Source organism: Rhinichthys klamathensis, unplaced genomic scaffold, assembly GCF_029890125.1.
Source record: "Rhinichthys klamathensis goyatoka isolate OS25496 unplaced genomic scaffold, OSU_Roscu_1.1 h1tg000271l_1, whole genome shotgun sequence".
Lineage (NCBI taxonomy): Eukaryota > Metazoa > Chordata > Actinopteri > Cypriniformes > Leuciscidae > Rhinichthys > Rhinichthys klamathensis.
In genome coordinates this window covers 953,173-973,188 of record NW_026606791.1, presented here as the reverse complement: position 1 = coordinate 973,188, position 20,016 = coordinate 953,173, and the positions used below count along the sequence as shown (strand labels likewise).

Below are 20,016 nucleotides of genomic sequence, written 5' to 3'. Positions count from 1 at the left end.
GATGTTTGATCATAATGCACTGCGCCACATTTGGAAAATCCAAACTAATGTGAAGCCATCTGTCCGACAGCTAAAGCTTGGCCAAATTTGGGTCATGCAAAAGACAATGATCCCAAGAACACCAGCAAATCTACACCAGAAAAAGAAAAGAATCAAGGTGTTGCAGTGGCCCAGTCAAAGTCCAGAACGATTGAAATTCTGTGGCGGGACCTTAAGAGAGCCATGCATAAGCCCACAAACCTCAAGAAACTGAAGCAATGTTGTAAAGAAGAGCAGGCCAAAATCCCTCCAGAACAATGTGAAGACTGATAAAGTCATTCAGAAATGATTACATAAGTTATCGCTGCTAAAAGTGGCACAAGCAACTGAATGTCACCATTAGGTTCTCTTTTGGATTTATTTTGTTAAATAAATGACACTCACAGTGTAATATATAATGTGTTTTTGTTAATCTGATGTGACCTTCTACCGACCAGATAAATTTTTTTATTGATTTTTTTTATTGTGTTTTTATATATATGGTATAAAACCATATAATTTTACTTTTTCACTGTAAATTCGCAATTGCTATAAAGTTCAAATTGATATATATATATATATATATATAAATTGAGATTTTATTGCAATTTGCTAGATAAAAACTCGCAATTGCCATTTCTTTTTTATTCTTTTTTATTGATTCTGTGGCGGACACAAGCTTTTTATATTTGTGTGAAGAACAATAGTCTTTATTAGTCTGTTCATATGACTGCTGACCTCACATTAATGTACATGATTTAAACATATTTCAAAAGTACAAATCATATATTTGTTTACGACCGTTTACTTATTTATTTCTAGAAAAAAAGGTCTTCCTTTGATACATTTGTTGTTGTGTGAGTCGTCCTGTAGGGAGCGCTGTACAGTGACGGTATCAGGGCTGGTCCTCTGGTGATCTCACTCACACACACACACACACACACACACACACACACACACACACAGGAAAACACAGCGTTCTCATGTGAGAACACATAATACAACACGCTGAGTGTAGAGCGGACAGTCTGACAGTCTTCGGCAAGGTAAGGCGAATATGAAAATATTTGTGTATTGTTGAACGGTAGGCTATAGTAAACTATTAAATATCGAGATTTTAAAGAATTTTATTAAATGTTATACTTTCTCAATCAATTGGGAAATTCCGAAGACTGTTGCTTTTCCAGCCGCGAGAGTAGCGGGTTCGGTTGTAATAGTTTATTTAAACGCTGTGACTTAGGTATCGAATTATTTCTGGGAAAAAGGTTTTATAACACTCAACATGACAACATTACATTTTTAATGTCACACAAAAATGTGTGGGGCTGCTCTGCGTTCCATAACCAATAAGTGTTAGCAGTAGGACAGCAAGTTCCCCATGTAATTATATTCATAACATGTGTTTACTGTTGTGTTGTTTATGTATATTTAGGCTATACTCAGTGATTATATGTCTGTGATTTTAAGTGCACCAACTACTAAGCACTTAAAACTTCATGACCGAGCTTCTGTTCTGATATGGTTTGGTGATACTGTATCATATCAGATGCCGTCTAACTTCCACCCTCTGTGTGGGAAATATCACATGCTGACTCACTGGTTTATCTCTCTTTATGCCCATGCAAACCATTTCAAACAAACTTGTTTGACAGTGCAATACTTTATGATATATTTGCTTAAAGGTTTTGGACTGTGTAGCCTATACGTCAACAACATTTAAAACAATCTGAATATCAAAAGCAGATTTCCTTAGCAAATTCTACAGGTTGTTGTCCAGAGAACCAACATTTGTGCATAATTTCACATTAAAAGATTACAGTCTAAGATGACTAATTTCAACTTAGAAATTCGACCCATTCTGACTAGTATTATCTAAGTTTATGTGCTTTGCTGACTCACTGAGTTCTGTTCTGTGATATTTGTCCTTGGCACAAATGATTCACAGTGGCTCTTGGGGGCAAGATGAGGTCATTCATTTCCCCTGGATCAAAAGGATAAATGAGATTGTTGATAATCTCACATACTGTATATGGATTTTTGTATTTGAGCATCTTTCTATGCCTTCGATGAGGCATGGCATGCAGCCTTTCAGAATAAGATGCATATGTGTGTGAAATCTAGCACTCATCTTTATGTCAATACAAATTCACATGCAAGGAAAATATGTCTCTATTTATATATTAATATGTCACATATGTGGAGATTTTTCAGGTCTCTGTTAAAGGCAAGTGGCCAAAACATGTGCCAATCTTTCAATGAACAAATCTGTTTTTTGTTTTGTTTTGTTTTTTACACGCATTTGCTTGCATTTGTATGGTTCGAGGTACTATTCAGTGAAGTACAGCTTGTGGAATTTCATAGAATGATTCAGAATGATATAGTTCACTAAAAAATAGCTCACCTTAATGATGTTCCAAATCTTTGTGATTGATTCTTCTTGAAAATATTGGAGTATTATAGTACAGAAAATTCGATTTCTAGAGTATAACCGTGGCAATTTTGATTTGCATTTTTTGTAGCACCATTCTGATACTTTAAACCTTTGATACTTTGGAAGTATGTAAATATAAAAAGGAATTTGCAACATGAGACCTTAGGGCATACTTGTCAGCCACAGGCATTGACAGAATGCTGCAAGGAAATTTAAACAAAATCATTTGCGTTTCCACTTAAATGATCAGCTTTTGCTGTTATTGGATCAGTGTCAATACATAAACAGGTTTGTCATTAACAGCAATAAAGTTATGCAACAACTACAGCAATACATCGACATTCCGATTTAACAAGGACTGAACAAGTTTTGAATGAGAAGAGGTTCAATATCAGCATGAGATGACGGCATGACGCAGAAGTACAAATGTAATCGGACTGACTGTATTTCCACTTGTTTGCAGAAGGCTGATATTGGGAGTCCACTGAGACCAGCAGATATTCCTGGTTTTTACTGTATGGATGAATGTGCACTCAGCACCTTCTGCAAACTTGTGGATATGTGCGTGTGTCTGTACATGTTTGCCAAGTGAAATCTAATAGTTTAACTTGTCAAACCTTTAATTATACCAACCACTTCTGAATGATTTATGAAGGGCTGCCCCTAATAGATGACTAAACATTAATCAAATAAAAGAGGCTTAGCCTAGTCGATCAAATTTGAACTAGTCGTTTAGTTGTAGAAAAAGTCGAAGTCACGCAGTCCGTGACGGACTGATCATTAACACATGTCCATGTGTTGAGCAGGAAATCCAAATGTTCGTCTATCATTCATCGACCTCAAATATGGCTTATCATTTAAAAAAAATATGCAAGTAGCCTAACGTTAGCCTCTTTACATGGCCACTCGCACTAATGTTAACCTAGATAAATGTGCGCTATTATTTGGCGCATGTCCAAGTGTTCAAGTGCAAAATAACTTAAAATACGGCGTCATTTTTGGTCATAGATATAAGAGTAATACATAATTCGAAACTTTCACTCAACAACCATTAACCAAACTTTTGCTTTTGTAAAATAAAGAAAACAAACAGGATGCGTTTTCTTCGTCTCGGTCTCCGTGAACTTCTTTGATGAAGCGTGTCGCAAAAATGTGCTGTTAGCCGACTATTCGCTTAAATTAACGACTACTAGTCGACTGGGAAAATCTTTAGTCGGGGGCAGCCGTACATTTATGTTTGTCTTTATACAATTGGCTTCCGAAAAAAAAAAAAAAAAATCCCTTACATACATTGTCACATTTGGTGTACGTGTTTTCATGTCTTTTATTTTGTATAATATTATCAGTCATGTTCCTGGTTTGTCATGTGATTTCCCTGACCCCATCAAGTGTTTTGTTTTCATTGGTTCTTTGTTCCTTGTGTCACTTTTTAATTGGTTCATTGTTTCAGTACAGGTGTTTCTTGTTGCTCATTAGTCTTTGTGTATAAATAGCCCTCATGTTTCATTGTTCCTTTGTCTAGCTTTGTTACTGCTGTTGGTGAGTTTAAAGGGTTAGTTCACCCCAATATGAAAATTATGTCAGTAATTACTCACCCTCATTTTGTTCCAACCCTGTAAGACTTTCGTTCATCTTCGGAACACAAATTAAGATATTTTTGATTAAATCTGAGAGCTGGATCACTCCTCCATAAGCTTCTAAGGGATTGAAACTGGCCGGCCCAGAAAAGTTATTAAAGACATCGTTAAAATTGTCCAAGTGGCTACAGTTAAAGGGATACTCCACTTTTTTTGGAAATAGGCTCATTTTACAACTCCCCCAGAGTTAAACTGTTGAGTTTTACCGTTTTTGAATCCATTCAGCCGTTTTCCGGTTCTGGCGGTACCACTTTTAGCATAGCTTAGCATACATCATTGAAGTGGACTAGACCATTAGCATTTCTAAAAAAAAAAAAGACCAAAGAGTTTCGATATTTTTCCTATTTAAAACTTGACTCTTCTGTAGTTACATCGTGCACTAAGACCGACGGAAAATGTAAAGTTGCGATTTTCTAGGCTGATATGGCTAGGAACTATATACTCTCATTCCTGCGTAATAATCAAGAAACTTTACTGCCGTACCATGAGAGCAGCAGGCGTAATGATATGACGCAGCGCCTGAAAATAGTTCCGTTGTGTTGACGGAAGGTGGCCTATTTTCAGGCGCTGCGTCATATCATTACGCCTGCTGCACTCATGGTACGGCAGTGAAGTTTCTTGATTATTACGCAGGAATGAGAGTATAGTTCCTAGCCATATCAGCCTAGAAAATCGCAACTTTACATTTTCCGTCGGTCTTAGTGCACGATGTAACTACAGAAGAGTCAAGGAATGACTCTTTCCTATTTTTAAATAGGAAAAATATCTAAACTCTTCGGTCATTTTTTTTTTTTTAGAAATGCTAATGGTCTTGTCCACTTCAATGATGTATGCTAAGCTATGCTAAAAGTGGTAGGCCTACCGCCAGAACCGGAGATCGGCTGAATGGATTCAAAAACGGTAAAACTCAACAGTTTAACTCTGGGGGAGTTGTAAAATGAGCCTATTTCCAAAAAAAGTGGAGTATCCCTTTAAACTTAAGATTGAGCCACTAGTCACTTGGACTATTTTAACGATGTCTTTAACTTTTCGGGGCCGGCAAGTTTCAATCCCTTAGAAGCCTATGGAAGAGTGATCCAGCTCTCAGATTTAATCAAAAATATCTTAATTTGTGTTCCGAAGATGAACGAAAGTCTTACGGGGTTGGAACAACATGAGGGCTAGTAATTACTGACAGAATTTTCATTTTGGGATGAACTATCCCTTTAATGGGCTGTTTACACAACACCGTTTTCAACTAAAAACGTAAAACTTTTTATGCTTTTTGGCCGTTCGTTTACATGACAACAACGTTTTGGGGGCCTGAAAACGCAAAGTTTTGAAAACAGGTTTCAGCTACTGGCCTGGAAGAATAATACAGCATTTTAGTCCCTTTCGCGGATTCGTGTGAACTGGGATAAGTTTGACAATGTCGTAAATTAATTTAGATTCCCAGATTTTTAGTGTGCTCTCAGACTTTTTGGAGTTTTTTAGTACCATCAATCTGTTTCTGGTCTGTTAACTCTTAATCCTCTCAAGCAGATGTGCCAGACATGCTTGTACAAAAATGAACAGCAATTGCATGTACGCTTCTAGCAAATTCCTCATGACCAGAACTTGATCTGCATGCAAAGATCGAAATGATGAAAATAAAAAAAAATGAGAGGCATCTCGTCTTAGATCTTTTGAGTTCTTTGCAGTGGTCATAATATTTCCGACAGGCTCGCATTATACTCTCCATTCATACTTGACCTTGTGTTCAGAACAGTTGTGTATAGTTCTTTATCACTTAAAGCGTCCATGCATTTACAGTAAACAAGTTCCAGGCCCTTAGGCAGTTATAACCTAGCCTGGCCATAACATGTCCATGTTTTTTTTTGGTCTATCACGTTTTCCAAAGCAAACTGCAAGTGCTTTCTCCCACATTTGTCTTCTCCATGTCTCCATGGCTTAGATAATGGGACACCTCCGGACTGATTTAATGCTGTGAAGTCTATCGTACAGCCTGGAGGTTGGATTCAGTACAAAGAGTCTGTTTGAAAGTTCATTCTGTTTTCTTCACCATTCAGAATGGTTATTTTGTGATTTGTAGACGACAGGGTAGAAGCTGGGCAATTCCGCATTGCAGCAATTTCTGGTCAAATACCTGAAACTGCTTATATATGCAAATAGGAGCCTGCCTGTTGTGTCTCAATGTATAGACCATTCATAAAATGACGTCAATCTAATGGCGCCAAGAAAAAATCCATTAGGCTTCAAACAATTAAGGCAATTATGGTGGCAAATGCAAAGTGCTGCATGACCGATGGACGAGTTAATGTGGAGGGTGTGAGAGCTCAACAAGAGAACATTAAGTCTTGATTGTGAAGTTCACAGGGTGTGGCAGCGCTCCTTTAAAACTTACTTCTTTTTTCCCCCAGAATGCAATTTTTTTTTTCTGTTGATTGCCAGGCTGCATGTATTTCTGTCACATTAGAGTGTTCTGTTTCTAAATTGCTGTGCTTGGTGTGTCAGTTTGCAGATTCCCCCCCGAGGCTGTTGTTCTTTCTCTCATCTTGCGCACGTCCCCTTCGTTCTGCCTGCAAGGATAAAACATCACAGGGCTGATGATTTTCAGCTCAAAATGCACTTCATATGCATACTTCGTGCTGCAACGTGTGTGTACACATAGAAATATAGAAGACAGGCTGGTTTACATATGACCGAAATGAAAGTCCTAGAAAATCAAGGCAGGTGACTCGAAAATGAACCATGATTCATGATAAGAACGGTACACTGCTAAACTTGCTTAAGCGGTTAGTGTTGTGTAGGCTATTAAACTGCATGGGAGCAAAGTAAAAGAAAATCACTTATTTTTAATAAATGTAAAAAATAAACCATAAACATTTAGTTTATCAGACACTTTTTCCCCCCCCAAAGCAAATGCCCCTTGTAACTTGTAAGGTTTAAATGTCCAATCTTTCACTTACAAGCCCAAGTCTTCAACAAAGGTTTTGTTTTCTACACAAATTTTTTATTTTTATTTATGTAGTGTATAGTAAAGAAGTGTAGCAGGCAACTTGACACATTTGTCATTTTAAATTATTATTATTAGTTTTTAAAAAGTGTATATTATAAATAAGTCTCTTATGCTCACCAAGACTGCATGCATCAAATAGTAATAATCCAGTAAAGACCGTGTGAAACGTTATTACAATTTAAAATAACTTGTCTATTTGAATTTTTTTTTATTTTATGCAAAGCTGAATTTTCAGCATCATCATTCCAATATTCTGATTTGATGCTCAATAAACATGTCTTATTATCAATGTTAAAACTTTGGAAACTGTGATATGTTTATTATTTTTTTTTTTAATCAATCATATATTCTTTGATTGAAAAGAACAGCATTTATTTAAAGTATAAATCTTTTATAACATAATTGTCTTTACCATCACTTTTGATCAATTTAATGCATCCTTGCTGAGTAAAAGTATTAATTTATTCAAAAACCTTTTGAAAAAGTGTATATAAGTATAATATCACAACATAACAGCATTTCATTAAAACAAATTTAATGTTTTAGCTAGTTCTATCAGATATGGCTTTGATTAACCTGACCAGCAGATAATTTACTTTGTCCTGTAGTGTGTTTTTGCATGTTGTGTGTTTAACATTTGTGGTATTTCACACACAGCAGTGATCCAGACAGCGGTGACAGCATAATCACGGCATAGACGCTAATCCACAAACTGTGTTCTTATCTCTTCAAGAACCATTACCATTAAACACTGAGGCAGCTCATACTAACCTGGTAAAGCCACCTACACCTCTTATAATTGACTTCCATACAAGGCTCACCATCTGTTTACACAGACGCTCTCCACCGTGCCTCCACCCTTCACTGGTATCTGGTGTAACTGCAGTGGAGTGAATCAGCAGTCTGTGCGAGTGATCTCACTCTTGTTTAATATCTCTTTCTGCTGTCTGTGGTCCGATCCCAGAGGATCAAAACCTTTTCTCCTGCATGGACATGTTGACGTCTCTGTTAGGTGTGATCACTTCCTCTCTGCTGTATGAAACGGATGTTACTCTGTTGTCTGCAGGAACAAGTTGATTGTAAACCACAGGTTGAATACGTTAATAGATCTTTGTTTGTGATTGTAAATGCTTGGCCTTTGTCATGATTTATAAATGGGTTTTGTCATTTTGAAAGGGAAACCGGTTTGTCATGTCACCTTTATTTATTTAGTGCTTTATTACAATACAGTTTGTGTCAAAGCAGATTCAACGGTGATAAACAAGAAAATAACGATCAGTGATGCAAACTTCCTCTAATATATTCAATTTAGAATCAGCTATAAGCACCTCTATAGAAGGCAAGTGTCATTTTTCAGCTTGAGTCAGTTTAATGTTGATTCAGTTCAGTTCAATAACTGTGTAAAGTTAAATGAATTATTAAATGAGTTCAAATGTAGCTATAAGCAGTTATTTAGAAGACAAAAGTGTCGTTATTCAGCTCGAGTCAGTTCAGTGTGTCAGCGTTGCATGAAACAAAGTTGAAACGGCTATAAAGAAAACAATATTCTAATCATCCAGCTCAATTGAGTTCATGTTTGTTCTCATCCGATAGTGTCAGTGCAGTCAAATCAGTAATATTACTGAATATTAAATGTCTTAACCCCAACTAACCAAGCCAACCCAACTAAGCAATTGTACTGAGAATTGCAAAAATGACTGTTTTCAAACACTGAGTGTTCGGATGGACAGATAGTCCCACTCCAAAACTAACGGCATTGGTTGAGCCATCGCCACTGTGTCGGGCTGGTTTGGATGGTCCGATAAATTCATCAACATTTTAATAGCAACACAGAGTCATTGTGTTGACACTTTTTCAGGGAAATCCACCTACTTATAGCGTACTTATACTTGTCTCTATTAAGCTGGGATATCAGAAAGCGATTTATCACGGAAAACATTACATCATCTTTAAATCTCTAGATTAACTCCTGAATTATGTAATGTAATGATGGGTTTTTTTCCGCATTCTTTTTTTTTGTTGAGCTTTCACTTCTCCGTCTTTCATTCACATAGCCTTAAAGAAGGATTTTGATTTATAAAGGTATACATATGTTTCCATTATGCTAATTAAATGGTATACCTGTTTTCTGTGGAAATTACATAATTATGATTGGGCTTTTATTGTGTCTAATTGCCCGTTTGTTCCAGTGTCTATTGGAAACTTGTCTCCCTAGTCTCGTTTTCTCTAATTATCTATCCTGCACACCTTATGTAATTCTTGTCTCTTTTTTTGTTTCCACTTAGAAAGATTGCAAGCGTCACTGGCACTGCACAACTACATTCAGAATTTGATCGCCAAGACTTCATAGAAAATCTTTCAGGTACACACATTTCCCCCTATATTAAGATAAATATATGTAAACAACCATGTTATGTAATTGTGTGTTGGTTTAAGGCACTTTATATCCCTATTAAAGGGATAGTTCACCCTCTAGTTGTTCCAAACCTGCATGAATTTCTTTCTTCAGCTGAACACAAAAGAAGATATTGTGTTCAGCAGAAGAAATGGCAAAATTAAAATTTTTGGGTGAACTACCCCTTTATCTATTATAGATTTTATTGTTTTACCCTTGTCTCCAGACACAGACCTTCAAACTTAAACTATCTAAATCCACCATAAAAATATTACATTTTTGAAATAAGATTAAAAATAATCTTAAAACATTTCAATTTCAATAGAAATTGATTATTTTATTCATCAAAGGTTGCATTAAATTGACGAATAAATGCTGTTCTTTTGAACTTTCATCAAAAAAAAAAAATCCTGAAGAACATGTATCAGTTTTTCTACAAGAATATTAAGCAGCACAATTGTTTTCAACATTGGTAATAATAATTGTCTTATTTCTAGAACACATTAGAATGATCTCTGAAGGAGTAATGATGCTGAAAATTCAGTTTTGCATCATGGGAATAAACTGTATATTAAAATAGAAAATGGTTATTTCATATTGTAATAATATTGAACAATATTGCTGTTTATGTATTGTATTTCTGATCAAATAAATGCAGCTTTGGTGAGCATAAGAGACGACTTTCAAAAAATCTTACAGACCCCAAATATTTGAACAGCACTATGTGTGTGTTATATGTGCAGCACTGGTTGTATAAAGACAACAATGACAAATCAAGGTAAATATCATCAGTAAACAAAATACTTTTATTGTGCATCATTTCCAATAAATTAGTAATTTATTTAAATCATGTAAAAATGTATAATATTATAATACAACATACTAAATATGATAAGACAAATGTTTCAGCTATTTTATTCCTAAAAATTCCATCGTCATTTCCATCAAAGAATGCATAATGTGAGAACAAAATTTACATTTGATAGTTCAGAAGCAACAAATAAAGGTCCACAGGGTCAAAAGTGCACATACAAAAAGAAACACTAATTCTCAATTATACACCTCCACAAAGACATCCTTCAGAACCCGGCCAGACTCCCTGGGTTTAGAAAGCAAGTCTCTGCACACAGTGACAACTTCAAAACTAATGTGCAGATGTCTTTGTTTGCTGTTCCAGCTATTGTAATTGAAGTATCAAATAATTCACACCGGACACAATACGGAGCAGAGGATCAGCTGTTGGCAAGAAGCAGAAACGTGTCAAGATGTTGACCGATGAGGTTTCACAGGTGCAAGAGGTCAGTGTTGTCACCGCCCACTCATTAACCATGAAAAATGTGTATGTGTTCATAATCTCTATGCGTTTGTCTTCAGGTGAGATACTGCCTGAAGACTCTGAGGGAGCAAATGGCAGCCAGACAAAACAACAATAATAAGGTACAATATTGACATTTTTACCTGTTCTGAAGGATCTCACAAAATCAGTGTGTATATATACACCTATATTAGATATTTTGAGTAGGTATCCATTATTTCCTCAGTTGCTACACTGTGTATTGCTGGTGTTTTTTCCCATCTGCTTTGAAATGCTTTGCAGATTTCTTCAAATTACTTTGCTAAGTGGTCTCATTTGTAAAATAATCTGTTTTGTGCCCTAGATTCCATCTAATGGCTTTAAAGTCGACTTGCTTGTTAGCAAAGCCAATGGCTCCAATGGGTTTTTGAATGGATCTCACTCAAAAAGTCAGGTAAACTATTTGTCATATACAAAGATTATTCATTTGCACCATTATAAATGCACACCTATACAGCAAAATTGTATAGGCTACTTACAAAAGCAAACAAACAGAGACACTCCCATGGAAAGAGAAAGAAAACATTCAGTCCACTCTGTGCATCACATTTCAGTGGTTTTGGACAGAATTGAATGCTGTATTGTGGGTAAAGAAATAGCCCCTTCCCTCCATTAAGGGTATTTATCCTTCAGTCTCGAGTACCTAAAAACTTTTGAACTAAATTGAATAACCTCCCTGTTTGAAAATGGGATTCCTGTTCTCCTTGACGGACTCCCAAATAATAACATCAATGGACACAAAGAGACAAAGTAACAGATACAGTTCAGCCCTTTTAATGAGGATATGTGATGATAATGATGACGTACATGGATAAATAATTTGGCCAAAAAACAAACATTACCACATCTTGGTTCATAATTGTTTTCATGTTGATGTGCTGTGAAGTTCTGAGATTTGGGAGCGTACACACATTAACTTTTTGCTTCTGCCTGTGAAAAGTCACACCCTTGACATGATGCCTTTGGGAGCAGCAATTGCTAAACTTCTGGCTGCTCAGTAAACAACCTGTCATTCTGCCTTTTCTACACACCTACAGCGCCTCCCATGCACAGACTATATTTTTTCCTTATTTTATTTATGATAATAATAATATTATTATCATAAAATATATACTTATAAAACTAATTAACACTTATTATTATTATTATTATTATTATTAATTGTTTTTTTCTACAAGGTAGAGAAAGAATTAAAAGAATTAAGTATAAAGAACATTCTAAAATAATATCCTATGTAAGTTCTAATATCCACACACACCATGCGCACAGACTCAGAGGATATTTTTACTGATTTTATTTAAAGAGGACCCATTATGCTTCCATATAATAATATTCCCATAAAATTCCATATTTCTTTAGTGTGTTATGTTGCTGATTGAGCATGAAAAAGGTCTGCAAAGTTACAAAGCACAAAGTATACATCAGTAAGCACTGCATCTAAACTCCCTGAAACGCCTGGATTGCAGTCTTGAGGTTTCTTCCGGGAACGTACACTTCATAATATTCCCCATTTCACAGCAAAGTTGGCACATTTGATAAAATCAAGAATCTGTTATTCGTTAATTCTCTTTAACCTTTATTTAAACAACAAAAAAGAAAAGATTTCCAATGTTTTCACTGAACAACTTCATTGTGTTTTGTATATATAAACAAATGTAGATTTTTGATGGCTGGAACACACTCCAAAAAAGTTGGGACAGAGGCATGTTTACACCTATGTCACATCCCCTTTCCTTTTAACTACACTTTTAATCATTTGGGAATTGAGGATACCATTTACTGCATTTTTTTCAAGTGGAATTTTTGCCCAGTCTCGCCTGATACAAGACAGCTGCTCAACAGTCTGTATAAGCACTTATTATCGTTGTCTGATTCTCCTTTTTATGATGGGTCATAAATTATCAATAGGAAACAGATCTGGACTGCAGGTGTAGACTGTGTATGAAAAATCTGCTGTAGCAAGTGCAGAATGAGGCCTGGCATTGCCTTGCCCTAATAACTATGGACTTCCCAGGAAAGATGGCAGTATAGATCTCTGTACAATCCCAATATATGTCTCCACGTCAATGGTACCTTTACTCACATAGCCAAGGCATACACAAATAAACAGGTTGAGGCATGGTTGAGTTGTATCAGTAGTGTTGAAACTTCTCAAAGCAGTTGACCAATCACAACATATGGCCAATTCGCATACTTGTGCACTATTCTATGACGTTTTGTAGTATAAATAGTGTGAGTAGTGTGTTCACACTGAAAATGCCAAATAGAAAAAGTGCACTTTAAATACTCGGATGATGTACTTTATTAACCGAAAAAAAAACAAGCGTGGAATGTTGGACACTTCATGCACTCAACTGTGGCAGATTTAATTACGTATTGGAAGAAGAGGGGCATCAGACTCCGATGTTGAATGACAAAATACACTACATGGTTGAGTAGATACTGTATACGTGCATAGTGTATAGTGCGCCATTTGGGATGCAACACAGACTGGGAAGAGAGTTCCTGCAATGTAAAATATATGAAAAATATCTTTTTTTAATTCAAGCATGAAAACCTATTCTAGTAGACCCCAAAAAACTAAATCAAGACTTTGTAAAAGGGCATATTTTGCACTATTTATTCTTATTATCTTAATAATATATTAAAGGGATAGTTCGGCCAACAATGATATTTAACACATGCATTACTCACCCTCAAGCCGTTCGAGATGCATATGTCAATCTTGTTTCAGACGAACACATTTTCAGTTATTTTAGAAAATGTCTTAGACCCTTCAGTGGATATAATGTGAAGCAATGGGGACCACCTCCTTCAAGTCCCAAAATGTGCATACATCCTTCACAAAAGTAATCCATCCGGGTCCAGGGGGATAAACGAAGGCCTTCTGAGGGTAATCCGTGCGGTTTTGTCGTAAAAATATACATATTTAAAACTTTATAAATGAAAATATCTGACTTCCGGCAACGATCGACGCGCGTTCACGGGTGAACTGAGTGTAGTTTTGTTTTGCTCTGCTCTCTGGCTGCGCAGGCGCGTTCGTTCTACGTCACGACGGTTCCTACGCTACGTCATACCTCGTACGCCGACTTCCATCACCCGTGAACGCGCGTCGATCGTTGCCGGAAGTCAGATATTTTCATTTATAAAGTTTTAAATATGTATATTTTTACGACAAAACCGCACGGATTACCCTCAGAAGGTCTTCGTTTATCCCCCTGGACCCGGATGGATTACTTTTGTGAAGGATGTATGCACATTTTGGGACTTGAAGGAGGTGGACCCCATTGCTTCACATTATATCCACTGAAGGGTCTAAGACATTTTCTAAAATAACTGAAAATGTGTTCGTCTGAAACAAGATTGACATATGCATCTCGAACGGCTTGAGGGTGAGTAATGCATGTGTTAAATATCATTTTTGGCCGAACTATCCCTTTAAGCATATAAATAATATACTAAAAGACTATACCAAATATGAAACTAAGTGCAGCTGCAAATGATGCTACACTTTTTATCATATACTATTGTACTATTTGATCACTATATTTATATATTATGGATTTTTTAAGGTACTACGAAATTTAAGGTACACAAAAATACATATTACCATGCTTTATCCCTGGTATACGGGTGAAACTTATGGAATATGGTGCAAAATTTCATTTATTTCAGTAATTCAACTTAAAAGGTGAAACTAATATATTATATAGACTCATTACATGCAAAGTGAGATATTTTAAGCCTTTATTTGTTATAATTGTGATGATTATGGCTTACAGCTTATGAAAACCCCAAATTCAAAATTAGAATATTGTGAAAAGATTTTCATAAGCTGTAATCCATAATCATCAAAATTATAACAAATAAAGGCTTGAAATATCTCACTTTGCATGTAATGAGTCTATATATTAGTTTCACCTTTTAAGTTGAATTACTGAAATAAATGAAATTTTGCACAATATTCAAATTTTTCGAGTTTCACCTGTATTGGACTGTAATAGCATGGTACTTTTTTAAAGGTTGACAATACAAAATGAATATATTAAATATATGAGCAAATTTAACATGATTTCTTATGTTTGCACAGGGTCAGGAGGATGATAACTGCATAGCCTTAAAAGAAGTCACCAAACATATGTACACTCGTCTGCAAGAGATGGAGAAGAGACACCAGCAGGAGAAAGAGAGACTACAGGTCAGAAATATAATAAAAAAATGCCAGGAAAATTAATATAACTGTGATATAATGTGGTTCGCCTTTCCTAAACTAAGCACCTTTTCTTTTTTAAACCTACATTAGGCAGAAAACATTGAATATCAGCAGGGATTTCTAGAGGATTATAACTCTCACATGCAGAAAGCAGAAACCAAGGCAGAGGAACAGAGCAAAAAGGTGGAAGAGATGCAGAAGCGTATGGGTGGTTTGGAGCTGGAAAATGCCACACTACGAGAAAAATTGGCTGCTAGTGAGGCTGAACTCGAGAAACTGCGAGGACTGAAGAAAATGGATAGTGAGGACAGGTGAGCCCTTTTATTTTGGCGACCCAAATGGCTGCTGTTCTTCTATACATAATGCGTTGTTCTCACGTTTAACTGTTTCCTTGGCTACGTTCAATATTTTCCACCTGCAATTTAGTAAGCAATAGATTGGGCTAATTAGAACTCTGTTAGTTGCATTGTGCTGCCATAGAAACCATCCTTCAATGTCACACCTCTCACATGGAATTCGACTTGCTATGACTCATTCTTGTGCTTTGAAAGTAGACTCACCCTCTGTGTTTTTAATGCAGTTGTTTCTTTCTTACACACATGTTACTAAAAGTGTCATTATGAGTGTGTACACATGAAACATACAGGTTTTCTGCACTGCAGGTCTGAACAACTGAAAAAGGAGCTGGCAACTCTGAAAACTAAAAACCATAACTTGGATGACATGCTCAAAAGTCAACAACGGAAAATCAGAAACATGATTGAACAGGTAATTCCTGTGCATAGGATATTTGGAGAAACACCCAATCACAGACATAGACAAATCATTAAATGGCATTTGCAAACCATTTTATTTATGTAATTGATGTATTTTGAAGTGAAACGGGATATTCATTGAAAGAACATTTTGGGGGAGGACTGGATTTTTATATCAGGGTTTTTGCGGGTCTTAAAAAGTCTTAATTCACCCTTACACAAATGAAGGCCTTAAAAAGTTCTTACATCAGAGCAGAAAGTGTTAAATTCATGAAGTCATGGCATGAAATGTTGCATGCACTGCAAAAAAGAAAATCTGTGTCCTGTTTTCCAATACAAATATCTAAACATCTTTGATACATTTACTTGAGATGCAAATGTAAATATAATCTTGAAAATTTTAACAAAATTAAGTGTGTTTATGATTAAAACAAGAACAAATATCTTTGTATGTCAAATATACACATATTTGCCAATGGGCTCAGAAAAATCAACTTAATTCAAAGGGAACTCATTGACAGATATTTGTTCTTGTTTTAATCATAAACACACTTACATTTTTCAGGACTATATTTACATTTGCCTCTCAAGTTAATGTATCTTGATTTAATAATCTTTAGACAACTGCACTGGAAACCAAGACTACAATTCTGAGAAAGAACCACTTTTTTGCATTATGATCAAAGTACAATAAGAGTTATTTCAATATTTAATTGGCTGGAAGTGATTTAAGGTGCTTTTAATTTGTAAAATGAATTAAAAAGTAATGGATATATGTTGAAAGTTATATTTTCAAACTCTAAAGTGTTGTTTCTCCCTATAGACATTTATATTTAGAGAACACATTGTCATATTTCCCCTTCAATTTATTCCTTAAATTTTCTTTAATTTGTCTTAAATTTACCTTCATAAAACCTGCAGAAACCCTGTGTGTGTATACTATATATATATATACTGTAAAAATAGTAGTCATATTGACTTTTAAAGCAATATGCTAATAAAGTTCAAAAAAGGAAGAAGAGAGGACCAGATGAAAAAAAAGAGGAAGATCCTTTTTTGGTGATACAAACAGGTTGTGTTTGCTCAGATCAGAAGTGAAACTCAACCTCAGTCATAAATAAAAGATGCCGTCATTTCCCTGCTGATCAGCCTCGTGCACTTTAGATCTCATGTTACGCATAAAAGCTTCGCCCATGAACAATGAAATAAAAGCAAGAAAAGCATTATGCTTTATAAATCCAGCTCCACTTAATCTCTGTAGATTATGCTAACTTTATTTCGATAATGACTCCTGATTAATTTATTACATCCTTGAATACATTTAATATCAGTTTGAGCATGATTAGTGCTTGCATTAGTTTATTTATATGTCCATACTGTACGTTAACAGGTGCAAAATTCACGAACCGTAATGGAGCAAAGAGACCGACTGATCGCCGACCTTAAAGAGAGGGTGTCTTTCCTTGAAGCTGAGGTCAGTGTCTGTGTTCTTTCAGAGAACCTCTTTATTTTTTTCCCAGCCTTTCACTGTGTGACCGTAACATCAAATGTGACCTACAGAATACAGAGATGCATGACCGGATGGAGTTTTATACGGGCAGTCAAGTGCCTAAACCATATAACTCAGACATGGGGTCCAAGGTTGTCTACAGGTATTTCTTTCTTATAATGTACACATGTAAAGAAAAAAAGTGTATATATATATGTGTGTGTGTATTAGATTCAATCATAGATTTCAATCTACTTTACAGCAATTGGAAATGGGAGGGAAATCTCATTATGAAATGTTTTCTATAATACACATTGGCCACAAATAATGGCACCCTTTTATTCAATACTTTTTTGCCAAGATAACAGCTCTGAGTTTTCTTCTATAATGCCTGATGAGTTTGGAGAACACCTGACATTATTCATCCATACAGAATCTCTCCAGATCCTTCAAAATCCCAGTTCCATGTTGGTGCTTCTCCTCTTCAGTTTTCTTTTTTCAGGTCAGGGGATTGGGATGGTCATGGCAGAACCTTACTTCCATGCTCTGTGACCCATTTTTGAGTGGATTTTGATGTTTGTTTTGAATCATTGTCCTGATAGAAGACCCAACCATGGCCCATTATATGATTTTTAGCAGATGCTGTCAAGAGGATTTTTCTTTAAACCCTTGTGGTGCTGACTGATATTTTTATTAGGCTTTCTGACCCAAAGACTCAACTCATTTCTGCAATTCTCCAGCTCTGATCCTTGGAAAGTCTTTGGCCACTCAAACTATCCTTCTCGCCATACATTAAGACAATATAGACACACGTCCTCTTCCAGGCAGATTCGTTACATTTCCTGATGATTGGAACTTCTCAATTATCGCCCTGAAACAGGAAATCATGTCTGGGTAAATTAATTACAGTAAAAACTGTAAATGAATATACCTTAAATATATTTTACTCATAAGAACTTCTAGGGGTACCAATAGTTGTCCAACGTGTAATAGAAAAAAAAACATACATTTCAAAATGTATGTTTTTGAAACATACATTTTGTATGTTTCAAAATGTATTCCCCCCCCCCACACACACACTTCTTAGTTTTACTTCTAAAAAGTATTTACCATTTTGTATTATAGCAAACCTCTGACGCCAACAAGCCCAGGAAACCGGTCGCTGCCATTCATCAAAGTGGTCGAGATCAAGTCTTAAACAACAGGAGGAAAAGATGAAGATTACTGATGGAAGAGAGGGAGACAGTGAGTGAGAGACACATTGTGGAAATAGCAACAAGCATTCCCTCTCCCAAACTTTATGCAACATCCATCAGTTTAGCACACATCTACTTATTTTGTAAATAAGTGATACGATACTTTGTATATAGGACTGTTCTGTCTCGCTTTAATTGTAATGTCACATGTATACTGGATTTGTAGATCATACACTACATTTTCATGCCTCAAGCAACTATATTAATTGTAGAAGATCTTATAAGTGGTGAAATTCATATTTCCTAATGATCTGCCACTGTGTCTGTTCCATCATGTTACAATCTGATAGTGTAGCCATTGTATAAATATTGTTACAGACAGCCAATTTGAGTAATCTGATGAAGCCAAAATTTATCCCATATATAATAAAAACACAAACAATATTTCTGTGCTACTTATGTACCTGTGCATACTATATACTGATATACAGTTCTGAATTTAACTACCTTGCATAGTCTTTAGCTCTTTTCCCATTGGGAACTGTAATTGCATTGTGTTCTGAAAAACTATTTTTTTTGTTACTGTATTCAGTGATAGACTCTCTTCCATCCATCTCTCATTAAATGTGAAAAATTGTGTTATTGTAGATGGAATTGTTGTACTATGCACATTTCTCTGGTATTGTATTTAGCTGGTACATGTATTTATCTTAAGGGCTAATAAATAAAACGTATTTAAGACTGCTTGCAATATGTGTAAGACTATGTGTGTTACTTTTTACTTTTATAAAAGTGTAGCGACTCCATTTTGTTTAGTAGGCTACTTGAAGAGAATTTTAGTATTGTAAATGGAAATTAATTTTTAAAACATACAGTGACATTCTTTCATCCACTGGTAGTAATTACTAATTGTATTAATATTTTTGTTGGCTCAAATTACTGAAGCAGCCCGTTAATAAGAGGGTGTCTGCACTTTTCTGGAGCATGTAAACATTCAGCGCGGACCACTAGCGACATCTACTGATGGGACTGAACTACGGTAACACTGAAACAAATGTCATTGTCTTTCAAATGAAATACGAAATGAAGCTAAAAATAAACAAAACTCGTTAACCCTGTAAAGCTACTATAAATACACAGTTTTATGATCAAATCTCTGTAGTTTTATTTGAAGGGGTCAATAATGCAATGCAATGCAATACAAAGATGATTGAGAGATGTACAACTAAACACGTTAAATGTACAACAAACACTTGCATGTACAAATACTTTATCGCATAGGTAAATAGTTTTAGGGCACATTCTAATACAGTAGGCTACCGTTTGATATCCCATTTTAAAAAGCATTAGTTACTAAACCATGTATCTAAATGTAACCTAGTGTTAACTTACAAGTAGGCCTAGCTAGTTTTAAACACATTATGGCCTGGTTTCACAGATTAAGCCAGGATTAAGCCTTAGTTAAATTAAGTCATTTAAGTAGCTTTTATAATAAAAACAATGGCATTGACATATAAGCTGCTTCAGGTT

The 20,016-nt window shown here is 35.5% G+C and overlaps 1 protein-coding gene across 2 annotated transcripts; it reads left to right on the top strand.

The window, feature by feature from the left end:
* The first annotated feature begins 1,007 nt into the window (after positions 1 to 1,007).
* Positions 1,008 to 19,237, top strand: tuft1b (tuftelin 1b). 2 transcript variants are annotated; one of them, XM_056268365.1, is made up of 11 exons: positions 1,008 to 1,064; positions 9,370 to 9,446; positions 10,657 to 10,777; positions 10,854 to 10,916; positions 11,138 to 11,227; positions 14,924 to 15,031; positions 15,137 to 15,357; positions 15,709 to 15,814; positions 17,192 to 17,275; positions 17,362 to 17,453; positions 18,416 to 19,237. In XM_056268365.1, exons 3-11 carry the CDS (start codon positions 10,745 to 10,747, stop codon positions 18,486 to 18,488), a joined length of 870 nt encoding a protein of 289 aa, XP_056124340.1. In that variant the 5' UTR covers positions 1,008 to 1,064; positions 9,370 to 9,446; positions 10,657 to 10,744; the 3' UTR covers positions 18,489 to 19,237. The 2 variants fall into 2 exon arrangements, with proteins under 2 accessions (XP_056124340.1, XP_056124341.1); XM_056268366.1 differs by having other exon boundaries at positions 1,009 to 1,064; positions 10,854 to 10,912; positions 11,137 to 11,227.
* Positions 19,238 to 20,016: the final 779 nt, after the last annotated feature.